Source organism: Mastigoproctus giganteus, chromosome 2 (genome assembly GCF_048544385.1).
Source record: "Mastigoproctus giganteus isolate SK-2022 chromosome 2, ASM4854438v1, whole genome shotgun sequence".
Lineage (NCBI taxonomy): Eukaryota > Metazoa > Arthropoda > Arachnida > Uropygi > Thelyphonidae > Mastigoproctus > Mastigoproctus giganteus.
This window is the reverse complement of record NC_143576.1, coordinates 209,827,649-209,854,677: the sequence shown is the minus strand read 5'-3', so window position 1 is coordinate 209,854,677 and position 27,029 is coordinate 209,827,649. Positions and strand designations below refer to the sequence as shown.

General features: G+C 37.0%; 1 protein-coding gene across 1 annotated transcript in view; it reads left to right on the top strand.

Moving 5' to 3' along the window:
• The window catches only part of LOC150090023 (uncharacterized), a 128,793-nt gene that overhangs the window by 23,279 nt on the left and 78,485 nt on the right, over positions 1–27,029 (top strand). Inside the window, exon 2 of the mRNA XM_090390152.1 lies at positions 17,786–17,847. Within this exon, the coding sequence (XP_090246278.1) occupies positions 17,786–17,847 (62 nt within the window). The remainder of the gene's footprint in view (positions 1–17,785; positions 17,848–27,029) is intronic.

The window sequence follows — 27,029 nt, the reverse complement described above, 5'->3', positions numbered from 1 at the left end:
AATATATGTGTGTTTTCCAATTAACATTAAACTTGTCATTATTTATTCTGTCTCCATTTCACTCTGTGTCAAGCAATAATCCACAATAATATAATAATGAATCCAGAGCACATAGGCCTCTTTAATCATATTAGTGGTCTTTTGAATGATCTGGCCATCAAACACAATTCTAATGAATGGCATATATTACTTATGCCTCCAAATTAAGTTTAAAAGCAGTTTTTCTGCACAATGGAAATGCAATCCCATCATATCCTCTACTTCATGCTGTTGGCCTGAATGAAACATATGAAAGTATATTCAAGATCCTGAGTGCAATCAAATACTGTGACTTTGCTTGGAATGTCTGTGATGATCTTAAGGTAATTGGATTACTTACTGGTCTACATGGAGGATTCACAAAATACTGCTGCTTTCAATGTTTGTGGGATTTCAGTGTGGGTTGCATATAAAGCCTGGATTAATGAAGAATTTTGTTTAGGTTCTGGTTAAAGAAAGAATTTGATTCTATTACCTAATTGAAGTTTCTCAATTTAATTATGCAAAGGAATTTTACTGAAAGGAATTTTTATTTGGCATCAAATAAAGAAACTTCTCAAAGGTAATGTATTTGAAACAAAGCTATAGGATTCTAACTAGCATCTTGGTGATCATTTAAGAGAGAAAGCAAAATGAACTATAAAAGAAACTTTTCAAGTGACAATTTCTAAGGAAAAAGAATGTATATAGTACATTATATGTTTGATTAAAGTATTTTAAAATGAATGACTCATTTTTAAGATAGCACATATATTATTGTATGATATTTGAAATTAGTCATTCATTAAGTTACTAAAATTTCAGTATATCTTTGGAGATATGATAGAAACAGTTTTTATATATTTGGAATCAACAGATCAGTTTCCTTCAGAATTTACAACTTTTCTCCTGGGGATATGAATTTTTTTTTTTCTTTTTTGCAAAGTAGAAATGCATTCATATACAGTGATGCTCAAAAAAATTGCATTGCCTCATTTTTTATGTTGTTTGTCATTATACTGGCAACTAATCTTTTATAAATAGCTGAAAGAACATAAAGAAGTAATAACAATACACATATGAAACCATTAATTTTTGAAAAATTTACTTTTATGCCTTATGGATAAATATACAATGAAATAAGTACTTTTCTCCAAAATAACAGCATGTTACTTATGGTTCATATAATAACAAAAATTCTCTGAAAGCAGTGATTTTTTTTTCTTTACTCTGCTCATACTAGGATGATAGGTAGTATATAACAAAAAAAAACCCTTCAAAGCAAAGTACACCATCATGTCATTGACTGGATAAGGTTCTGAATGTATTCCTGAGAAATTTCACGGCACCAAACATCGATTAATGTATCCTGCAGCTCTCTAACTATTTTTGGTTTCTTCTATATTACTGAAACACCCATTTTGTTCCAACAATTTTCAGTTGAGTTGAGGTCTGGACTGTTCCCAGGTCTTTATTGTGCAGCTTTTTTTTATTCTTAAACCATTTTTATGTGTGGAGAGTAAAGACAGTGAAATAAATCATATTTACTTGAGCAAGAATGCAATGTTTCATAAATTAAAAACTTTTGCTGATTTTATTAAGTAGTACTTACAGTTTTGACTCTATGACATGGAGCAGAGGCATCCTGAAAAATGCAATTGGCAACATCCCCATAGCAATCTCTAATTATTGAAAGTAATCTTGTCCCAAGAATGTCTTTGTATATTTCAGCATTCATTGCACCCCTTCACAAATTCAACACTGCTAACTCCTCTATGTGAAATACAGATCCATATCATTTGAGATGCAGAATGCTTCATTGTGGAGACAATACAGTCAGGATGAAATTCTGCTGGCCATCTGAACCATGCAAGTTCAATTTTGATTCGTCAGAGAAAATAACTCATTTACGCTATTCTCAGACTAACTAGTATGCTCTTTTACCCGCTTTAGATCCTGGGTTTTAATTTTTTGCATCAAAAGTGGCTTTTTTCTTGGGAAACGTGATACTAATTCTGATGAGGAAAGCCACACTATAGCAGTACTTGCCTTTACTCCTGTATCCTCCTCCCATGCTGTTTTGAGATCCGTGAATGAGGATCTTCTGTTTTGGACACACAGACAGACCAGAAATCTGTCCTGCACTGCAAAAGTTATTTATCTACTTACTTTCTTTCTATTTAGACTGAGTTTCTTATTATTTTTGCAATAAACATGCCTCTGTTAACTGATTACAGTGAATCCTTTTAGCTGTTTCAGACATAGAATGTCCCTCTGCATTGAATGCAGCAGCAGCTTTCCTACATGGCATTAATTGTGAAACTTAGCCATTGCAGTAGCACAGAATACTGGGCTCATGGCATATGCACCTGGCGCACTATGGCCATAATTGCCGATGCACCCAATAAATCTCGAAACAAACAAACAAGCATATGCACCAAACACCTTTTGTGTTTTGGGGTTTTCATAAAAGAAAAATCAACTACCTGCTGGCTAAAGGCAAACTTCCACATATCTGTCTTGCAATCATCCTTCCTCGATTTGAATTTATGCCCCTTGTGTGTAGGCTGACCTAGAGGAAGAATGCCATTAGCATTGAGTTTGTACAATCTGTTCAAAGCCATAAACACGTCAATCATATCACCTGTGAGGTTATCTGATTGAGGTTAAGTCTAGTCTGCAGACACTGCAGTTTGCAAGGCTGAAGCTTGTCTTGGTAAGAGCACCCCCTCTGTTCCCCCTCACCAATCTTGTTGCACCTTTCTGCACCTATTCCACAGATCCTCATCTTGTCTGAAATGAGGCCTCCAGACCTGTATACAGTATATTCAGTTTGTGGTATAGCCATTGCCTTATAAAAGGGATAACACCTTCTACTAGCAAAATTCCCATATATCATTGACATAACCTCATGAGCTGCCCTAGCAGCTCATTTGTGCTGTACAGAGAACTCATCTGATTGCACAGTTACCCACAGGTCTTTCTCATTTTTCATTACCCTGAGTGTAGTAATACACTGGTATATTAATCTGTAATTATTGCTGTCCATATGCAGTACCTTGCATTTGTCAATGTTCAACTTCAGTTGCCATTTAACAGCCCATCTGCCTAATTTTTCTATTATCTTGTTGCAGTAGAATACCTAAAAAAAATAGTAAAATAAATTCCACTTTCCAGTTTAACAAACCCTGCACTGCAGAAATAGGCACAACTTCTGAATGTTCTTGCTGTCTCTGATCTCTGGGTAAAAGAAAACTTATTTTACTTTGATCTTTTTAAAATGTCATCTTATTTCTCGTAAAAAAGAATACTTCTCATAAAAAGTAATTTTCAGAGACACTCAAATATCTGGACAGTAATACAACTTTTATGGGCTGATTTCTGGAGATAACACTGGCTTTTTGGCATAATCGTGTCACAAATGTTGTTTGTTTTGCAACAAAAAAAAAAAATTTCATTGGTTTTTTCCAGAACCGCTTCTTAATTCTGTTCAGATAATTTCTTTCTGCCATAGAATATTGTTCCCACATCTGGAATTGTTAGTATTAGTAGGCAAGTATATACAGCAAAAAAAAAAATGCCACATCATCTGTCAATCCCCTCCCTCCAGTAGTTTATAGTTCTTTGAATATATTCAAACTATCCACTTTCATAACAACAGATTGAAGTTTGTGCCAGCAGTCAGTGGCTCGCTGTCTGAAGGCAAACTTCTGCACATCTATCCTGCAATCATTCTTCCTTGGTTTGAATTTATTACTCGTCATGTGTGTAGTCTGAGCAAGAAGAAAAATGTCAGTAGAATTGAGCTTGCTCAATCCATTCAATGCATTAAACACTTCAGCCATATCACCTCATAGGTGTCTAGTCTAATTACAGTGCAATTTTCAGAAATGAAGCCTTTCTTTGTAAGAGCATCCTTTTGTTCCCCCCACCATTCTCGTTGCCCTTCTCTGTACCCATTCTAGCAGATCTACATCCTTCTTAAAATGAGGCCTCCAGACCTGTATGTAGTACAGGTGCAGTCGAAGATGTGGCCTGATCATTACCTTATATATATGGATAATCACCTTCTTATCCCTGCTAGTGAAATAAGTTCTGAGGAAAAATAAAATTATGTCATCTGAATCACTAAACGTGAGAGGGCTGTCAAGTTAATTAATGGTCCTTCTCTTAAAATGTCACCGCACTTTCTCTGAAAAAAAAGATATTCTTGTGTACCTTTTCAATTTATATTTCCATGAGTGCTGTTCTTCTGAATTAGCATCTACAGATGCATTGAGAGCCAGCATAGACCCTGGACAGACAGCATCACTCAGCCTGTCTTTCCTTCCTTTTCTTCTTCTCTTTAACTGATGGCAGTAATCTTTGCCTCTACATGATGTCTGAGCCTGTGGCTACTTGTTAAAAGTAACTTGACCAATGTTGATTGAAATTTATTCAAAATAACAAATAATGAATAAGAAGTAATGCCTTATTTTATTTGTAAATAAAAATAATTTGTTATTCAAAATGGAATGCATTCTGTTAAGAATAATAAACAATTAACTGATTCATTATTCAACTACATTTCCTGTTCATGAGTATAGTTTTATTGCAGTGTGATTGAAAATAATTGTTTACTGGGGGTGGCAGTTACAATCTAAAAGAAAAGAAAAAACATTTTCCAATTACAATTTCAGGAAATGCGTGTTTTTTTTTTTTTTTTTTTTTGCGTTGTAAGCTTCGATTATTCATTTATTGCTTTTCATGAGTATAGTTTTATTGCAGTGTGATTGAAAATAATTGTTTACTGGGGGTGGCAGTTACAATCTAAAAGAAAAGAAAAAACATTTTCCAATTACAATTTCAGGAAATGCATGTTTTTTTTTTTTTTTTTTTTTTTGCGTTGTAAGCTTCGATTATTCATTTATTGCTTTGATGGCCAACTTTCTTTACTGATGCCATTCCCATGTGTTTTTAGTACATAAATACCATGAGAGTATGTTGCTGCATATAATCCATCATCTGTAAATTTGCCTTCATCACAAGCCTTTTCTCATACATTTCATTAGTAAGTTTATTTTATATAATTTAGGCAGATTGGTCATGGTGGCAAAGAAGGAACGTCTTTCAATGGCAATAAGATGGTTATGGTATACTGTACTTAACAAAAACATTTTTAGATTTGCAGATATTTTTCAAGGTTAGCTAATTCCTGCCATTCTTCATAATGAAATGTAAAATAGTTGATGAAGAAAGGAAAAAAACAATGTTCTGCATTTTCTGTAACACATGAATAAACAATTAACTGAAGACTTCAGTTAAACCATGCAGCAGATGCCATGTACTACATGGTATTAGGGGAATAGGCTATAAAAAAATTGTGTAATAATTTAATCAAAGTTTGAATAAAAATAACAAATACTGTCTTCTTTAATAATTAACTTGGAATAATGAATAATTAAATAAGGAATGAGTTTATATTTTAATTTTTATTTGAATAAAAATGTATTTAAATAATGCCGAACTCCACCCCTGACATCTGTAATTCTTCTTTATTCCACACCAGTGAATCACAAGCATCTGTAATTCTTTATTCCACACCATTGAAGCACATGCATCAGCTAGTCATCCATTCACAGTTAAATTATAAACTCACAAACTAAATTTCATCCTTCTTTTTCATTTATTTTTTTTTACTTTTCTTTGGAATGGCTATTATTCTTGTATATTTGAGAATTAAAATCTGCAGAAATTTAAATCCATTGTCAACAATTATATTCTCTCTAAAGCCATACGTGGTATTAGAGTACTCCAGTAAATTTCATTTTGTATTGCTTAAAAAATGTAAAATAATGGATACTTACCATACTTTTCTGCATGTATTTTCCCTTGTTTTTAATATAAAAATTTTTGAGAAAGCTCTGTGATATATGGTCAAAATACTTCTAACCACCATGACTGTGAATTTTGCCACTAGTGACTGTTTAATAATATAAGAATTTTTATGTTATTATCACAGTTCTTGTGGGCAGATCAATCCTTGTGTTTAGAGAAGGTAACTGCTAGGGCAGATCCAGTTTTTAAATTTGGGAAGGAGTCAGGATAAGAGCATAGAAGAATTGTCCTGTTTATGGATAATGCAGAATATGTAAAAACATCTTATAATCATAAGATGGAAGGGTTAATTATTCCATACTCTCAAATATTGTTGAGTGGGAGAAGATAGAGTGGCAATCAATGGACACTGCTCTTCGTGGACTGATGTTATTACTAGAGTCTCCCAGGGTTCGGTGTTGGGCCCATTGTTGTTTTCTATATTTATCAATATTGAAGTTATATTAGGCTTAATATCCAAGTTTGCAGACAATACAAAGGTTGGCAGGGTTAGTAATGACAGCACTATTGCAACAGGATCTAGAACAGTTGAGCAGATGGGCTGAGAGGTGGGTAAAGTTTAACATTGACAAATACAAAGTACTGCATATGGGTAGCAGTAGCTAAAGAGTAACCTACCAACTGTGTAGTTCTAACCTCAGGATAGTGGAGAATGAAAAGGACTTGAGGGTAAAAAAATATATTTTCTGAGCTGTGCAGACAGGCTGCCAGAGCAGGTCATGGGATATTGTCAATGATGTACAGGAATTTTGCTAGCAGGGATAAGGAGGTGATTGGCACCTTGTATAAGACAATGGTCAGGCCATACCTTGAGTACAGCATACAGGTCTGGAGGACTCATTTTAGAAAGGATGTAGAGCTGTTGGAACGAGTAAAGAGAAGGGCAACAAGATTGGTGAGGGGGAGCATAGGGGTGCTCTTACCAAGAAAAGCTTAAGTTCTGCAAATTGCAGGATCTGGAGACTAGGCACCAACAGGGTGATCTGATTGAGGTGTATAAGGCTTTGAATGGTTTGAGCAAGCTCAATGCTGATGGGATTCTTCCTCTTATCCAGATTAATCACCTGAGGGGACATAAATTCAAATTGAGAAAAGACAGTTATAAAACAGATGTGTAGAAATTTGGCTTTAGCCAGCGGGTGGTTGATTGCTGAAAAAAACCTTCCATCTGTCATTGTGGAAGTTGACAGCTTAAATAAATTCAAGGCAGAACTAGACAGACATTTGGAGTGATGGATGGGTGAAATGGGAAGGGTTCTTTTTTTTTTTTTTTTTTTTTTTTTGGCTGCTGCTGTTATAAGCTTGCTTTCTTGTACCATATGCCTCTACTAATACTAATCTGCTTTTGAGAGACTATATAAAAGAGTGGTTCTGGATGTTCTGTGTCTTCATCTTTTTTTGCTGAATACAAGGGTTTTTAGTTAATTCTCGCAGAATTCTTTGGTTATGTGAATTTTAGGGGCCCACATCTGGTGAGTATGGGCTTGGCACACCCAGGATCCTGAGCTGGATATCATCATTCTTCTCTTTCTTGGTGATTCCTTTCTAGTTTTGTCTCTCTCTCTCTCTGGGTAACTCAGAATTTTTTTTTTTTTTTTTAGCCTGTGCAGCATAAACCTCAGGCTTCCTTGTACCATATGGCTAATGATAATAATAACTGTTTAAATTTTTCTTCCTCCAACATAATTATAACATTCCATTATTTAATCATGTTGGAATGAGAGTTATTGTACACCTTCATGCAAGGTCAGCAAATTCAGTAATTGTGCCACTGTGAGAAGCAGTTCTGAGTGTGGTCAGTCTAATGATTCCTTTAATATATCGTAACTCCTGAAATCTCTTCCTATCTGAATGAAAAATTTTATGGGATGGGATGGGATGGGACGGGACATCGTTGTTGTTCTTGGGCACAAATCATTGCCTATTCAGATCAGAATCGATAGATTCCATCAAATGTGAAAGGCATGTCAGCTGTGTTTTTTGCGTTGATGAATTTGTACACCATGAATTTATTGCACCATGCCAAACTAACAGACTATTTCTGTAAACTTCTGCACAATATATATATATATATTCTGCATAGTCTGTGCAGTTGCTTATGCTATCAAGGCACTGTTAGCTGGGTTGGAAAAAGGCTAAAAGGGGTGGGGGAATACACAGCTAATAAATTAACAGCTGCCACAGGCAGAGGTGTAAGTGATTCTTGCTCTGCTTCTAATGGAGCATGCAACAGCCTGGAAAGCAAGGTGTCAGGAATTTCAAGGCCTGCTGGAGGTCCTCATGGAACAAACAAATATGTGGACTGTGTTAGGGTTACTAAGCGTGAAAACAGGTGAATGTATACTTGAATGTACTTTAATGCTAGGAGCATAGTAAATAAATTTGATGAATTTGAAATGTTGGTCAAGTCATCAAATACAGACATTGTGCAGATATCAGAGAGATGTGATGCTCTTAAGAAGCACATAAAATCTAAGACAGTTCATGTGGGTTGCCAGTGTGATCTTGCATCAGTTTTGTGTGACAAAAGCACTGGGAAAACAGAAATGAGAGTAAGAGTACATTATAAGTCTAATGAATGTGATCAGTATAACAAACAGTTGTAAAAGAATATGAGAAGTTTACCTCAATGTGATACGTAGAGCACTTCCATATGATACCCTCCAGATTTTAAAATGAAAACAATTAAAAAATCAAAAATCTTACATTTCAGTAAGAAATAATTAACAATAATTAAAAATCAAATGAACACAATTAAAAATCAATTTTTTTTGACCATACGTCATGATCACAGGAATGAAAATTATTAAATAGGAGTGAGCATGGAACTTAAATAGGGATTATTTGTCTTCGCACATGCACATAAAGGACCATGAGTTGGAGATTAGGTATGGCCATCGAACATTAAAAGAATTCTCATGTAATTTAATTTCAATGGTTTCTCGTTAAATAAAAAAGTATGTTTTCCATTAATGGCTTGAAAAGCTAATTCTGACGCTGCTGAACGAGAAGCACGAATTGAGGCCATGTGTTGATTAACACGAAAATTCAATAGAACCCTGATAAGATGAGTCACAATCACCACAAGAAATGTTGTATACTGGATCATTAATTTGTGTTGCGAACGAGGAAAGGACTGAGCGATCGTTCAGTATAATGTGTAATTTCCATATTGGCCTGGCTACAATTTTAAATTCATTATCTTTAAAGAATCCGTTAAATTGTTTGTATCACTGTTTAACATACGGGACGGAAATAAAGTATTTTTTGCTATTACTATTGTTGGTTGGTGTATTTTTTGTATTCTATCCTTAGCTTGTATGCTAATTCTGTCTATTGTAGCAAGTGGGTAACCCCCTGTTTAAGAATCTGCTGGTTAAATTTGTATTTCTGAGCCCAAAGCATATTCTGTCGTTGAATATTTATAAGTATTGAGAAATTGATTAAAGATAATCGACCTTTTGTAGGTGAATGGGTCATAGCTGTTATAATGCAGAAGCATACTGGCATTTGTAGGTTTACGATAGATGTTAAATTGGATTTTATTCGCGTCCAGAGTAAGCGTGAAATTTAGAAAATTTAATGACTTAATATCCGCATTCTCCCTCTCCAATTTAAATTTGAGTCTAGAATGAATATTATTAATATTCATTCTAGACTCAAATTTTTTTTATATTAATGAATATTGTGTATATGTAAATACTGTAGTTTAGTATTTTGTAAATGTTTTAAATATTTGTATAGTTTATACAAATATTTCCATCAAGAGGCGAATCATATTTCAGTTAAATATTTTGGTCCTGCTCTTTTGGATGCAACAATATTCCTCATGCATTATGGAACCCGAAACAGAAGGCCTTTTCCTAAGCGGCCTATGTAAACATAGGTAAATGATTACATAGTGATATTGGCTGAAGTCCAGTATAGTATACACCGGCAGATACTTTGAAAGCGAGGAAGGCGGCGATAATTGACAAGTGAAGGCACCTCCCTTTTCTAATTGTGATCGGTCGTCGAGGAGAGGGACTTAGCCTATATAGGGTGTTTATCCCTCCGTCCTGCTGTTTTAAAATGGGAAAATGAGTTCCTGATTTAAAAACAGTTTCCCCACATTTTAAATCAGGAACTGATTTAAAATGTGGGAAAATAATTTGCACAGGTAAATAATTATGTAGGTCATTTCCTGATTAGATATCGACCAGTGCATTTCGACAGGTGTCTTTTACATAGAAAAGACTTGACTTACTCCGTATACTTCTACATTTTACGTAGAAAAGCATGCGTGGGGTGGGTGAGCAGGAGCGAAGCCCCCTAGTTACTATTATTAGCCATATGATGCAAGAAAGCCTGAGGCTTATGCTGCACCAGCCAAAAAAAATTCCCAAGTTACCCTGAGAGAGAGAGAGAGAGAGAGAGAGAGCGTGAGAGAGAGAGAGAGCGTGCGTCAGAATTAAAAAGGAATCACCAAGAAAGAGAAGAATGATGATATCCAGCTCAGGACCCTGGGTGTACCTATCCCATACCTATCAGATGTGAGCCCAGTGGGCACTGCTGTTCTTGGACTAATGTTATTACTGAAGTCTCCCACGGTTTGGTGCTTGGCTAATTGTTGGTTTCAATATTTATATTGAATAATTTTAGTTGTTTCAATATTCATATTGAATAATTTTAGTTGTTTCAATATTCATATTGATGAAGACATATCAGGCGTAATGTCTAAGTTTGTAGATGGTACCAAAGGTTGGCAGAGTTCTTAGTGACAGTAATCAGGGCATGCTACTTCAACAAGATCGGGAAAAATTAGGCAGATGAGCTGAGAAGTGGTAATTGGAGTTTACCATTGAGAAATGCAAGGTACTGCATATGGGTAGCAGTAATCCCAGATTAATGTACAAAATGTATGGTACTATATTGAAGGTAGTAGAGAACAACAAAGACCTGGGGGTAATTATGCAGTCATATGTGAAGTTCTCGGAGCAGCTCCGACTACTAGCACAGCTCATAGAATTTTGTGAATGATATACAAGAATTTAGTCAGTAGGGAATTCTTGAGAATTTCATCCAAGTCTGGAACCATCATATTAGGAAGGATATGGATCTGTTATAATGGGTGCAGAGAAAATCAACATGATTAGTCAGTGTCACAAAAGGGTTTTCTCTTCTCATTAAAGACCAGTTCTGTAAATTGCAGTAGACCTGGATTGAGGAGATCTGGTCGAACTGTTTAAGGCCTTAAACACATTGAGTAAATTGAATACTGATGGCATCTTTATTCTTTCTGTGACAACACACAGTGACATAAACCTAAATTGATAGAGGATGCCTGCAGGATAGAGTGTGGAAATTTGCTTTCAACTTTCAGACTACCTGCTTCTATGGTGTCACCATGATAGTAGGTAGCTTGAATAAATTTTAGGAAGAATTTACTAAATTATTAGGGGAAATGGACAGAAGATGTAGGGATTTTTTTTTTTTTTGGCCGATGTGTAAGCTTGCTTCCTTGCAATGTTTGGCAGTACTAATACTGAATTTGCATTCAGCCAGAGAGGGACTGATTTTTGGAATAAACTTTTACCTAGTCTTATGGACGTCAGTAGAATACTTCCATAATACTAGGTGAATTTAACCCCGGGGGCTCACTGGTGAATATGGGCTTGGCACAACCAGGGTCCTGAGCTGGATATTATCATTCTTTTTTCTTAGTGATTCCCTTCTACTTTTGACTCTCTCTCTCTCTCTCTCTCTCTCTCTCTCTCTCTCTCTCTCTCTCTCTCTCTCTCTCTCTCTCTCTCAGGGTAACTCGGGAATTTTTTTTTGGCTGGTGCAATATAGGCCTCAGGCTTCCTTGCGCCATATCTAATAATAATAATAATAACTACTTTAAATATTTCACCATAATCTTCAAACAAATTTAAATAAGATTTGAACAAATTATTGGAAGGAACTAGCAAATGAAGTGGATAAATATTTATTTGTTTATTTATTTTCTGACTGGTGATGCATATAACTCTGCTTTTTTGCATCATGTTGCCCATTCTAATATTAATACAATTATTGGAGTCCAATGTTATTAATGTAGTCCATTTTATATGTTTGTGAGGGGGTTTATTGTATATAAAAAAATCTAAAATCTAGTAGTCACTCACTAAAGAAATTGGCTTACACCAAATTAAAATGGGATTATTAAAAATATAAGATAATATGTATATTAAAAGAACTGATGAGATAAGATTGTATTGTATTTATAAATTGCACAGTGGAAAAGACTGGCAAGTTCCATTAATATAAAAGAATCTTTAAGCATGATAGGAGACACTAGTCCTTTGGTGCTTAGCACTGAAGGAATATTGGGAAAGAATGAATCACCTTGCTGCATCTCACATCTTTATTTCTCTCTCCATCATTTTGGAGAGGGGGTATAAACTTGGCATTTTACTTCTTTATTAGTGTTACAGACCAAGAGATATAAGGAAACAGTGATGGGACAAAGATTTTCTAGAGGAGTGGAAGGGGGACAGTTAAAACAATGTTTTTGGGAATCATTGAGTTTTAATTGTTGTATGCAGTGAAAAAAAAGAAAAATCACTATCATACGTGCGTATAGCCCCCGTAGCTCTTATTTGGGACCACCACTCAAAGGAATCAAGGCTTTTTTTTTTTTTTTTTTTGTGTAAAAAATATCTTTGGAGGCACCTACTAAATTTGGGACGGTAGTAAAATCAATTTGTCACAATTTTACAACACGGAAATGATGCATTTGACGTCATTTCCGTTTCATAACAAAGAAAAACAAGAGTCAGGAGAGGAGATTGCACAAAGGATCACGGGAGGTGATCTTGGATATGCTCAGAGCTGGCATAAATCAGCTGGCTGCAGAAAAATATTTATGATTTGGGGCATACCACTTAAGTGACTTTGGGCTAACCATTGCCACCCATGGCAGAAACTTTTGGTAACCAGAGAAATGGATATCTTAAGGGCAGTGATCTTGAATGTGCTCAGAGCTGGAATAAACCAGCACTGAGTGCATCCAAGATCATTACATTACATGTGCTTCAGCCTTACCAGTTTAAGTGCATGTAATGCAACCCCAGGGGCTCACATCTAGTGAGTATGGGCTTGGCACCCCTAAGGTCCTGAGCTGGATATCATTATTCTTCTCTTTCTTGGTGACTCCTTTCTACTTTTCCCTCTCTCTCTCAGAATAACTCGGGAATTTTTTTGGCTGGTGCAAGGAAGCCTCAGGCTTCCTTGCACCATATGGCTAATAATAATAATGTAGACATTACAGTACCTGTCTGTATTACTGAAGCAGTTGTATATTTCCATCAAGAGGCGAATCATAAACGTTTTCCTGCAACCAGCTGGGTCGGTCAAGAATATTTGAATCAATTCGTGATTGGAAGATAACAGACTCCAAATTACACGTATTAGTAGAATCTTTTGCTTGACATTGGCCATTCTCTTAAGTTGCAGAAGTCCTTGTTGGTCATCAATTTGTCACGCGTCTTTGCAATTCCACTGAGTTGGTTGAGCGTGGTGAGCTTTAGATCCTCATTCACCTTGTTTGGATGATTACAAAAATTTTTAAAAGGGTCTTCTTCTCACAGGCATGCTACAATGCTGTGCAGGTCATTACATATGCTTCATCAAGGTCACCGTCGTTGTTGTCTTGACACATCAGCTTACATATTTCAATCATTTTGTGAATGTCCAAGTCTGATTCATGCAATTTATGATCTAGTATGAGCTCTTCATTGTTGTAGATCTTGACATATTTAATCTCTGACAATATCCCTGTTTCCTCATTGCAAATGACATAGTCCAGTCATTCTGCAACACCCAATTCCTCTGCTTTCACTTTCATCAGAGTAGAACTCTTAGTACCCCAGGGTATCTCCATGTGCAAAGCACAAAACACTGCATTTGGTGTACTAGAGATGACTTCCCAGGTGTGAATCAACGTAAGCAGGGATTGAGGCATAGCATCTATATCACACAGAGGAATGCCACTCCTCTACGTCATCAGACAAAACTAGGTGGTAGATGATTCATCATACAGTGCAACACCACCACCACTTTGCTTATTGTAGGCTCGAAGTGGTGAAACCCATGTTTAGTCTCCAGAGCAAAGCAACACCTATCTCTTCCATCATGTATGAATCCTTTGGGCATCATGGCAAGATCCACTATTTCTTACATTTTGAGGGAACAGCTCTAAAATGGTTCTCACAGGACAGCTGCTAGATACACCATTGGACTGAACCTATTAATAACTCTCTAGGAGGTTTCTAGATCAGCTATGTATAATCTCGCTACCAGCTAGTGACTGTAAGTCTGAATATTGTACATTGAATATTACATATTGCATATGAATTGAATATTGCATATGGGTATGTCTGCCAGGGGCAACAGTTGATGACGTTATAGAGTAGATATCATCTTTTAAGGGCAAAAAAGGTGATATTATTGTACACATTGGTACTAATGACATTAAGAGTAAGAGATCTGCAGATTTACTCAAGTACAGGTCAATGTTAAAAAAAAAGTTGCGCGTTAGGGTTGAATGTGAAAGTGTCTGAAATTCTGCCCAGACACGATAGGTTGGAGTATATGATGAGATCCTTGTTGATCAATTCGACCCTGGAGAGATTGTGCAAGGCTCAAGGAGTGGAATTTTTTTCAGCCTGGTCTGTGCTTGTTGACAGGAGAGACTGCTTCTATATGGATGAGGTACACGTAAATAGAAAGGGTGCAAGAATATTTGCTGATGCTATCGAGGCAGAGTTAGGTGGGTCGGAAAACTGCTAGTTTGGGGTAATGCACAGAGAGAAGGTTAACAGTGGTCGCAGGCAAAGGCAAAAGTGATTCTTGCACTCTTCTATTAGAATGAGCAGCAGCCTGGAAAGCAAGGCAATGGAGATTTCCAGGACTTTGGGAGTCATAGTGGAACAAATAAATACACGGGCTGTGTTAGGGTAACTAAGTGTAGAAACAAGTGCATGTATATTTGCATGTACACCAATGCTAGGAGTATAGTTAATAAATTTGATGAGCTTGAAGTGCTAGTCAAGACATCAAAGGCAGATATTGTTGGAATATCAGAGACGTGGTGTCACACAGACATAAGCAGTGCAGAATTGGAATTTGGAGTACAATGTGTACAGAAAGGATAGACAGGGCAGGAAGGGAGGAGGGGTTATGCTGTTAGTTAAGAAACAAAATCTAAGGAAATGCATCCATTTGATGATGGTGGACAATGCAATGTTGAGTCTGTTTGGTGTGACATAAGCACTGGGAAAGAAAAAATGAGAGTAGGTGTGTGTGTGTGTTATAGGCCTAATGAACCTGATGAGTATAATGAGCAGCTGTGCAGAGAAATAGAGTGGGCCAGTAAATCAGAATGTCTTATAATGGGGAATTTTAACTTTCAAGATATTGACTGGAACTTGTGGATTGGTCACTCGCAAAACTTTTGTGGATTGGTCGCTCACACACTGGCAAAACCTTTGTGGATTTATTGGATGACTGTTTGCTATCGCAGCATGTTCGAGAGGCAACCAGAGGGAGTAATACTCTTGATCTGATTATCAGCAGTGATTATTCATGCATTAAGAATTATTTGCAGATAAAGGAACCACTGGGTGACAGTGATCACAATGTACTGATGTGGGGAACTACCATCAAGGCTAAAGAGAAGGGCTTTTGTAAAGGCAACTACAGGAGTCTCAGACAGTTTTTAAATTCTGTACAGTGGGAACAACTGATGATGTTACCAACATTGAATTCTAAATGGGAAGCCTTCAGGCACTTAATTTTGGAGGCTACTAGACTTTTCATTCCAACTAAGAAATACTGTTCAAGGTTTAGGCCTAAATGGATGTTAGATGAACTAATAAGGCTCGTGGCAGAGAAGAAAAATGTATGGGATCCATATAAAGTATCAGGTGACACAGAAGCCTATGGCAGATATAAACTAGTCTGTAATCAAGTCACAAAGGCGGTTAGTCAGGCGAAGGCAGATTACGAGAAATCCTTGGCAAAAGATGCAAAGCAAAACAGCAAAGAGTTCTTTACTTATGTAAACCCTAGAAGGAAAGGGATGAATCAGATTGGACCACTTAACGTAGATGGGTTGACTATTGATGATCATGCTCAGGTAGCTGATCAACTGAACGAGTATTTTGCATCAACATTCACACATGAGGAGTTATTCAATGAGGGGAGTGCCAGAAGTTTATCAAATTCTGACAGGGAGCTAAGTGATTTTGTAATAACTGAGAGCAAAGTGGAGGAGAAATTGTTTGAAGTTAAACATAAGAAAGACACCTCTGATGGACAGGATCTATCCAGTTATATTAAAGGAGGCAGTAAGTTAAGTAAGAAACCCTTGGCTATGCTTATGAGAGCTTCCTTGGACTCAGGGGAGGTCCCTGTGGACTGGAGGTGTGTAAATGTATCACCAATTCACAAAGGGGGTTCAAAAGGTGACAGGTAACTATAGACCTGTTAGTTTAACTTGTGTTCTGGGGAAAATAATGGAATTACTGGTTAAAGAAGCATTGCAGGATCATCTAGACAAGACTGCAGTAATAGTTAAGACAGTGGGTTTGTTAAAGGGAGGTCTTATCTGACCAATTTGATTAGATACTACGATGTGGTCACAAAGGAACTAAATACCAAAAATAATTTGATATCCTATACTTCAGGAAAGCTTTTGATACTGTTGCACATGGAAGACTGCTGTACAAATTGGAGATGTATGGCATTAAGGGTAAGTTGTTACAATGGATAAAGGGATGGTTGAGTGAGAGAGACGACAGAGAGTGGTAATCAATGGACACTGCTCTTCATGTACAAATGTTATTAGTGGAGTTCCCCAGGGTTCGGTGTTGGGCCCATTGCTGTTTTGTATATATGTCAGTGATATTGATCAAGGTATATCAGGTTTAATGTCCAAGTTTGCAGATGATACAAAGGTTGGCAGGGTTGTTAACGGTATGCTAATGTTACTAAGGTTACTAAGATTAGTATGCTAATCCAACTGGATCTAGATAAGTTGGACAAATGGCCTGAAAAGTGGCAACTGAAGTTTAACATTGACAAATGCAGTGTACTGCATATGGGTAGCTGTAACCCCAGAGTATCATACCAACTTGGTGGTGTTACACTCAGGGTAGTGGCAAATGAAAGAGAGCTAGGGATAATTGTGCAGTCAGATGTGAAGTTTTCTGAGTAGTGTAGACAGGCTGCCAATGTAGGTCATGGGGTTTTGTCAATGATATACAGGATATACAGGGATAAGAAGATGATTATTCCATTGTATAAGGCAATGGTCATGCCACACCTTGAGTACTGCATACAGGTCTGAAGCCTCATTTTAGAAAGGATGTAGAGTTTAGGAAGGACGTAGAAGGATGTGTTGTATGCCTCTGCTAATGCTAACTTTGCCTTCCATGCAGAAAAGTCCTAATGTCAAGTATCAGGTCAAAAGCCCATAAACCTTTCATAGACCTGATACTGAATTTTGTGCTCAGTGAGTTGTAGGTTTCTTTCACCAGGAAACTCCAATTTTTAATCTTACAAAATAGACACACTATCCTTTTATACACATGTTTTATATGCACAGTACAGTACATATAATGCTGCATCATGACCGACCTGAGTTACCTTTGCACTAATGTAAGCAATGGACTCCAAGGGCAATTTATTAACTTCACTATTAATGTTATATGATATTGGAAATGAATTTGAATAGATAATCTCTTTTTTTTTTTTTTTTTGCAATAGTATTGTTCATTCATGAATTTCTTACTAATCTCAAACATATCTGTGAATATATTAATATTACTAACATTTTGAATTTCATATTTTTCCCTTCTTCTTTCAGTAGAGGCAAGAGCACAGTTTAAAGAATATGTGAATACATTGGCCACAATTAAACAGGAAGATGTAAGTTATAAAAATTAAACTTGTTATAATTATAACAACATTCAGATTTAGATTTTTTTTTTAATTGTGAGACAAGGCAGATTACTTCGATATGTTATACTTTAGTAATGTATATGTGTTGAGTAGACAAGTGATATTTGTTTTGACATTGCCCTTGATTGTTGTAGATGGTGAAGGAGTCAGAAGATGTTTGCTGACATTGGATTTGAATTTCTGTAGATTGTTATTTTCAGGAAATACATTTTTATTCAGCAGCTTTTGTGAATATGTATTATACCAAGTGTAATAGAACACCCCTACTCCTGTTTTCAGGAAGTTATGTGTAACTACAAGATGTGCAAATATTCTGGCCTATAAATGTGATCAGCAGTTAGCCTAGAATACATTTCAACTAACATTTTACAGAAGAATGATAGTTGGATGCCATATGTGGAGAACATCTTTATGTGCTGTTACTTAGGAATTAACATTCCCAGATTGATAATTAGTATCAAACTGAAGGAATGGAAGTCCAGAGGTTGATGCTGAACCCAACAAATGACTAAGTAGGCATAAAACACTGAAAAATAGTAGAAGTGCTTTGAGATAGTTGGTTACTTCATCTTGCTATCAGGCCTCAGATAATCTGAGTTTAAGCTGCAGTCAGCCACAAGTGAACCTGTATTTCCTTGAAACATAGAGAAGTGCATGCCATGAATTTTCACAGAACTGCCACCCACAAGCCTTTTATAAAAATAAAAAAAATAATAAAAAAATCACAAGTGTACACTGTTCATTGGCAAACCTGAACTGTGAATCAGTGGAAATAAGTCCCATGGAGTGATGAGTCTTGCTGTAATCTTTTCCAGTTTTATAGATATGTTTGATTACAGAGAATATTTGCTACCTGAAGTGCGTTGTCCCAAATGTAAAATTGGGAAGAGGTGTCATGGTTTGGGTTTGTTTCTCGTGTCACTGTGATAATCATAACAAGAGAAAGAATATTGCTTTCTCTTGTTTGCTTCTCTAACATGCTAGTGCAAAAAGCAGTCATTCAGTACACCCAGAAAGGCTTTGCTACTGTGTGAATGGCCAGCTCACATATTTCCAGTCAGCATCCAGAAAGTTAAAATATGTCATTATAAGATATTCTGATTTACTATTCCATTTTGTTTGTCTGTATAGTTGTTTGTTTTAGTTGTCATTATCATTTGGCCTGTAACATACTCCTACTCTTATTTTTATTTTCTCAGTGCTTCCTTCCTTCTGTAGTCTGAGGCTTTCAGCCCTAAAACCTTTTTAAGTTTTCCCAGTGCTTATGTCATACTGACCACTTCAACTCAGTGCACTGACTTCAGTTCTGTATGCTTCTTAATCAAGGGCATACTCCCCTCCTGGCCCATCTGCCCCCCCAAAAGATAAATAAAATAATACTAACAACAAGTCCTTGTCTCTGCTAGCAAAATTCCTATATATCATTAACAAAACTCCATGACCTTCTCTGGCAGCCCATTTGCACTGTTCAGAGAACTTCATATCTGACTGCACAATTACCCCCAGGTCTTTTTCATTCTCCATCTCTCTGAGTGTATTACCACAGTTGTTACGTTTCTCTTGGGTTACTGCTACCCATATGCAGTACTTTGCAATTGTCAATTTTAAACTTCAGTTGCCACTTCTCAGCCTGTCTATCTAACTTTTCTAGATCCTGTTGCAGTAGCATACTGTCTTTACTATCATCTTTACTCATAACTCCTCCTCCCTTCTTACCTGTCTGTCCTTTCTGTACACATTGTACTCCCCAAATTCCAATTGTGCACTGCTTATATCTGTGACACCATGTCTTTGATATCCCAACAATATTTGCCTTTGATGCCTTAATCAGCACTTCAAATTAGTGTATTACCACAGTTGTTACGTTTCTCTTGGGTTACTGCTACCCATATGCAGTACTTTGCAATTGTCAATATTAAACTTCAGTTGCACTTCTCAGCCCATCTATCTAACTTTTCTAGATCCTGGTACAGTAGCATACTGTCTTTACTATCATCTTTACTAACAGCATAACCCTGCCTCCCTTCCTGCCCTGTCTATCCTTTCTGTACACATTGTACTCCCCAAATTCCAATTCTGCACTGCTTATATCTGTGTGACACCATGTCTCTGATATCCTAACAATATCTGCCTTTGATGCCTTGATCAGCACTTCAAATTCATCAAATTTATTTCGTGTTAAGAAATAAATTTTCCTGTTCTTTTAGCATTGGCGTACATGCAAGTATACATGTACCTGTTCTTACTCTTAGTTACCCTAACACAGCCTGTGTATTTATTTGTTCTGTGATGACTCCCAGCAGCTCTTGAAGTCCCCAGCAACTTGCTCTCTAGGCTGCTACTTGCTACAATAGAAGCAGTGCAAGAATTGCTTTTGCCTCTGTCTGCTGCTACCGTTAATCTTTTAGTCTGTGAATCCCCCCCCCCAAGCTAGCAGTTTTCCGAGCCACCTAACACTGCCTTGATAGCATTAGCAAATATTCTTGCACCCTTTCTATTTAAGTGCATCCCATCTCTGTAATGAGATGCATTCTCATTACAGAGATGAAAAACATTCTATCCCATGAGCCTTGCACAATCTCTCCAGGGCCGAATTGATTGATCATATGCTCTCATCATATACTCACTCCTATCGTGTCTGGGCAGAATTTCAGACACTTTCAAATTCAACCCTAGCTTGTGACTTTTTTTCAACATTGCCCTGTACTTGTTAAGTAAATCTGCAGATCTCTTACTCTTAAGGTCATTAGTGCCAACGTGTACAACAATGTCACCATTTGTGCTCCTAAAAGATATCTGCCCTACAATGTCATCAACATTTGTTGCTGGCAGACAAATAAACAGTAAATACAAAGTTCTGCATATGGGCATCAGTAATCCTTGAATAACATATCATTAGATGGTACTACACTCAAGCTGGTAGAGAATGCATGAGACGAGAGGTGATTGTACAGTCCAACATGAAGTTTTCTGAGGCAGTTTAGGTAGGCTGCTAGTACGCTTAGGGTGATGCTATGAGTAATATACAGGAATTTTGCAACAGGGGCAAGGAAGTGATTGTCCCATTGTATAAATCAATGATTAGGCCACATTTTGAGTACTGCATTCATGTCTGGATGCTTCACTTTTTGGAAAGATATGGATCTGTTGGATTGAGTGCAAAGAAGACAAGAGGACAGCAACAAGATTAGTCAGGGATATAAAAGGGTACTCTTACCATAAATGGCTTCAGTTCAGTAAAATTGCAGCATCTGGAAACTAGGCATCTGTGAAGATACCTGATTGAAGTGTTTAAGGCTAATGGATTGAGTAAATTAAATGCTGATGGCATCCTTACTCATTCTCAGACAACACACATAAGATGACAAACTTAAATTGATAAAGGATGGCTGCTGGAATATATTTGTAAATTTCCTTTCAGCCAGTGAGTAATTGATTGTTAGAAAAAAAATTGGTGTTGTGTGAAAGTTGATGTTTGAATAAATTCAAGGAAGAATTAGACAAATTATTACAGAGGATGGACGAATGAGATGTGTGTGTGTTTTTTTTTTTTTTTTTTTTTTTTTTGGTTTTTTTTTTACTGTAGAAGCTTACTTCCTTGCACCATTTGCCACTACTAATACTAATAGATGGTACCGCAACCATTTTACCAAAATTAATGTTTTCTTATTTTATACTTGTCTGTTTTTGGAAAAGTAACATTTAATTATATTGTCAGTAAAAAAAAAAAAAAAGTTCATTAGCTGGGAATTTGTTGTTCATCTGGGTATTTTTTATATTTTTTGGCTCTTTTGGGAGGTAACTTTCATTACAGACTTGTTCTGTTGTGTATGTTAGTGTTTTAATTATGCCTTTCTTAATATTTATTGGGTGATTTCAATTACAATTCATAACTGTCCACATAATATATTTTTCAAAAATACATGTGTACTTAGCCAATCATCAGTTTTGATTACCATTACGTCTAAAAATAGCAGCTTGTTTTCCACCTTCAATTTCTAGTTTACAAGCAATCAATCGGTTCTGTTATTCATAAATGCAAAAAAAAAAAAAAAAAAAAGATTTAATTTCCTCATGTTTCCATCTTTGGTCTTGGTCCTTGAGGCTGTCGCAGACATTCTCTCAGATTGAGGTGTATAAAGTCTTGAATGGTTTGAGCATGCTCAATGCTGATGGGATTCGTGAGATGCCATAAATTCAAATCGAGGAAAGACAGATGTAGGATAGATGTGTGGAAGTTTGCCTTTAGCCAGCGGGTAGTTGGCTGGTGGAACAGACTTCCTTTGTTGTAGAAGTTGATAGCCTAAATAAATGTAAGGCTGAGCTGGACAGGTATTTGGAACGAACGGAGGGGTGAAATGGGAGCCGTTTTTTTTTTTTTTTTTGGCTGATGCTGCATAAGCTTTCTTTCTTGCATCATATGCCTCTACTAATGCTAATATACCAGACAAGCTGTGCTTGCTACCTGGGAGTCTAAAACGCTGATGGAACTGATATTTGGGTGCCATTCAAGTCAAGTGGACCCAATTTCGGCAAAGTCCGAACAGTCTGTAACAGCCAAATCCTCTGCTTGCACATTCACGATGATGAGACTATTAGTAATACTGGGTATAACCCCCATGCACAAGCACACTGTGGGTGACCACCCAGGTGTGAACCAACATAAGCAGGGGTCGAGGTGTGATGCCCACGCCACACAGAGTAATGCCACCTCTTTGTGTTACCAGGCAATACTAGATGGTAGATGACTCTCATCAACTGGTGCAATACCACCACTTTGCTTATTGGAGGCTCGAAGTGGTGGAATGTTTAGTCTCCAGAGCTAAGTTCGGTCAACTCTTTCCCATCTCTTCCATCATGCAGTATGATTGATGTCTTTTGAGGTTATGATGAACACCACAGCAAGATCCAAACTTCCTTACATTTTGAAGGTACAGCTTTAAAATGGGGTTTGCAGGCTGGCTGCTAGTTAGTACACCGAACAAAACGTATTGGTAACTCTCTAGGAGGCTTCTGGATCAGCTAAATCTAAACCTCCCAAACACTTCCTAGTTCATTTCACAAATATACATGGTCTCAGTTCTAATCTCAATGATGTCCATTTCCACTTACAGTCTGCCAAACCCCATGTACTTTTTCTGACAGAATCTCAGTTATCAGTTGATTCAATCACTGCTCATCTCAGTTGTCCAAATTATTTGCTGTATGACTCCTTTTGCCTCAAAGGTGGTACTTGTGCACATGTCCATTCTGATATTCCTCGTTAGAGACTTGGTAATTTGGAATCTCCTTTTTTCGATCTTCTCTGGCTTAAAATATCTCTACTTCATTCTGTCAAATTCATCTGTTGTCTCTACCATTCTCCCAACTCCACAATTCACTTGGAACTTCCTCTCTTTGCAACTTGACTTTCTCCAGTCCAACTTTCCTAAGAGTGAGGTAATTTTCCTTGGTGATTTTAATGCTCAAAACTCCAGCTGGCTTCTGTTTTCTAGTCACACAGACCCAGCTGTCCACCCATGTCAAGTGCATCCAGTGGACACGGGTGAACAATGCAATGTTCAGTTATTTTGGTGTGACCTAAACACTGGGAAAGGGAAAATGAAAGTAGGAGTGTGTTGTAGGCCTAATGAATCTGATGAGTACAATGAACAATTGTGCAGAGAAATAGAGTGGGAAAGTAAATCAGAATGTCTTGTAATGAGGGATTTTAACTTTCCACATATTGACTGGAACTTGTGGTTTGATCACTCGCAAGCTAGCAAGATTTTTGTGGATTTATTGGAGGATTGATTTCTACATGAACATGTTTGGGGGGCACCAGAGGGGTAATACTTTTGATCTGATTATCAGCAGTGATGACGCATGCATTAGGAATTTGCAGATAAAGGAAACACTAGGTGACATTGATCACAGTCTACTTATGTGGGATTTACTTAAAGATGTAACTACCATCAAGGGTAAAGGGAGGGTTTTTGTTTTCATAAAGGTGACTACAGTGGTCTCAGGCAGTTTTTGAATTCTATACAGTGGGATCAACCGATGATGTTAAAAACAGTGAATTCTAAATGGGAGGCCTTCAGGGAATTAATCTTGGAAGCTACTAGGCTTGTCATACCAACTAAGAAATGCTATTCAAGATGGATGTCAGATGAACTAATGAACTAATGTCTAAATGGATGTCAGATGAACTAATGTCTAAATGGATGTCAGATGAGCTAATGTCTAAATGGATGTAAAATGAACTAATGAGGCTTGTAGCAAAGAAGAAAAATGTGTGGGATGAATATAAATTAGCAGGAGACACAGAAGCCTACAGCAGATATAAGATAGTCTATAATCAAGTCACAAAGAAGGTTAGGCAAGTGAAGACTGATTATGAGAAATCCTTGACAAAGGATGCAAAGAAAAACAACAAAGACTTCTTTACTTATGAAAACATTAGAAGGAAGGGGATGAATCAGATAGGTCCACTTGATGTTGGTAATTCGACTTTTGATGATCCTGCTCAGATAGCTGACAAACTGAATGAGTATTTTGCATCTACATTCACACATGAGGAATTCTGTAAGGAAGGGGAGGACAGACGGTTACTAAACTCTAACAGGGAGCTAAATGATTTTGTAATAACAGAGAGCACAGTGTAGGAGAAATTGTTGAAGATAAACATAAAAAAGGCACCTTGGGCAGATGGAATCTATCCAGTTATATTGAAGGAGGCAGCAAGGGAAGTGAGAAAATCCTTAGCCATAATTATGATGCGGCTTTTGCAATTACTAATGACCTTGCACAGATTGTTCATTTACCTACAAGAATACTGGACAATCCTAACCATACAGCCTTGATCACGCTTGATCTTTTTCTCACAAACAACCCTTCTAAGTACACAGTTGAAGTGAGTGGTCCTTTAGGCACATCAGATCACAACTTGATGATTGTCTCTTTTCCAATGGAGCCTTTATCTCATGACTATTCCTAACCCCGTGTTGTTTGGCATTAGAAAAATACAAAATGGGATAACCTGTGAGATTTCTTTTCTTCTTTTCCTTGGTCGGATTACTGTTTCAAAACTTGGGATGTCAATGTTTGCTCAGATCGTGTCAGTGAAATTATTCTTGTAGGAATGGAATCCTTTATCCCACACTCCACTTTAAAATCTCGTCCTTTATCTTAACCTTGGTTTTCCAATAAATGTGCCAAGGCTGTTCAAGAGAAGAATGTTGCATATCGTAATTTTCTTGTTTCTAATTCTTCAGTTTCATTTTCTGCCTACACCAAAGCTCGCAACAATTGTAAAGCAGTTATTAATCAGTCCAAACTAGAGTTTAAACAGGCTAAGAGTAGAAAACTTGCTTCTTGCCCTAATGGTAGCCGGGCATTCTGGTCTCTTGCCAAAGCTATTTGCCGCAACTTTTTCCCATCTCTGCTCCCACCTCTGTCCAAACCAGATGGTTCTGTTGTCACTTCAGCCAAGGATAAAGCTGACTTGCTAGCATCCCATTTTTCTTCCAACTCATGTATTAATGATCTTGGTAAAACACCTCCCACCATTCCCAACACTCTCCATTCAATGCCTCCTGTGGTCTTCCGTCAAAAGGATGTCAGAAGGATTTTGACGAATCTTGATGCTAAGAAAGCTCCAGGCCCCGATGGTATTTCTCCACTTGTTCTCAAAACCTGTGCTCCTGAATTTACTCCTGTTTTATGCTGCCTTTTTTTCACTTTCTTATTCCAAAGGTGTTTTTCCTTCTGCTTGGAAATTTGCTCATATCCAGCCAGTTCCTAAAAAGGGTGACAAATCCCTCCTGTCCAATTATCATCCCATTGCAATTACTTCTACTCTTTCTAAAGTTATGAAGAAATCAATTAACCACCAACTTTTAAACTCTCTATAAACCTTCCATCAGTGTCGATCCACTGGTGATATTCTGGCTGATGTTACCATTCATGGACAAATTCAATGGAAAAGTTCGGTGAACTACAAGCAGTTGCTCTTGACATCTCAAAGCTTTCGATCGTGTTTGGCATAAAGGTCTTATAAACAAGCTTCCATCTTATGGTTTGCCAACTTTTTTTTGTAATTGGTTATCCAGTTTTCTCTCTGACCACTTGCTGAGGGTGTTGCTAGATGGCTCTCTGTCTTCTAACTTCTCCACTAATGCTGGTGTCCCTCAAGGTTTCAGTTCTTTCCCCCACTCTTTTCCTCTTGTATATTAATGACCTTCTTCCATTAACCGTAAATCCTATTCATAGTTTTGCTGATGATAACACACTAAAGCTCACAGAAATTGTAAAACAGCTAATACTCAATCCAAACTCAATTTTGTGCAGCCCGAGTAGAAAACTTGCTTCTTATCTAAATAGTAGTTGAGCATTCTGGTCTCTTAGCAAAGCTATTGGCTGCAACTGCTGTTCATCTATACTCCCATCTCTGTTACAAAATGATGGTTCTGTTTCATCCTCAGCTAAACATAAAGCCAACTTACTTGCATCCTACTTTTATTCTAACTCTTGTATTTGCAATCTTGGTAAATCACCTCCTTCTCTTCCTAATACACTCCACTTAGTGGCTCCTATGGTTTTCTGGCAGAAGGATGTTAGAAGAATTCCAAACATTCTCGATGCAAAGGAAACTCCAGGACCTGATATTATTTCTTCACTTGTTCTCAAAATGTGTATTCCTGTTCTGTTTTGCCCTTTTTACACTTTCCTATTCCACCGTTGCTTTTCTTGCCGCCTGTAAATTTTCTCATGTCCAGCCAGTTCTTAAAAAGGGTGAAATATCCCTCCCTTTCTTATTATCATCCAATTGCACTCATTTTTTTTTTTCTCACAAAAAAGGAGTCTACTGCTCCTATGCTTACCTTTGGTGATACTCAAATTTCTAGACTACATTAGCATCTCTATTAGGGATTATCCTGACTTCTAATCTTTGTTCGCATGAGCACATCATAAATAACATTAATGAAATCCAACCTGCATTTTAAAAAACTCGTTTTTCGCTTTCACTGTCAGCATTACTTTTCTTCTAAACAACTACTCACTCTCTACAAATTTCAAATCCTCTCTACCATAGAATATTGTTCTCATATCATTCAAAAGGGGGCAGTCAGGTTAATTAAAGCTTACAAAGTCTCTCTTCTCTTTGT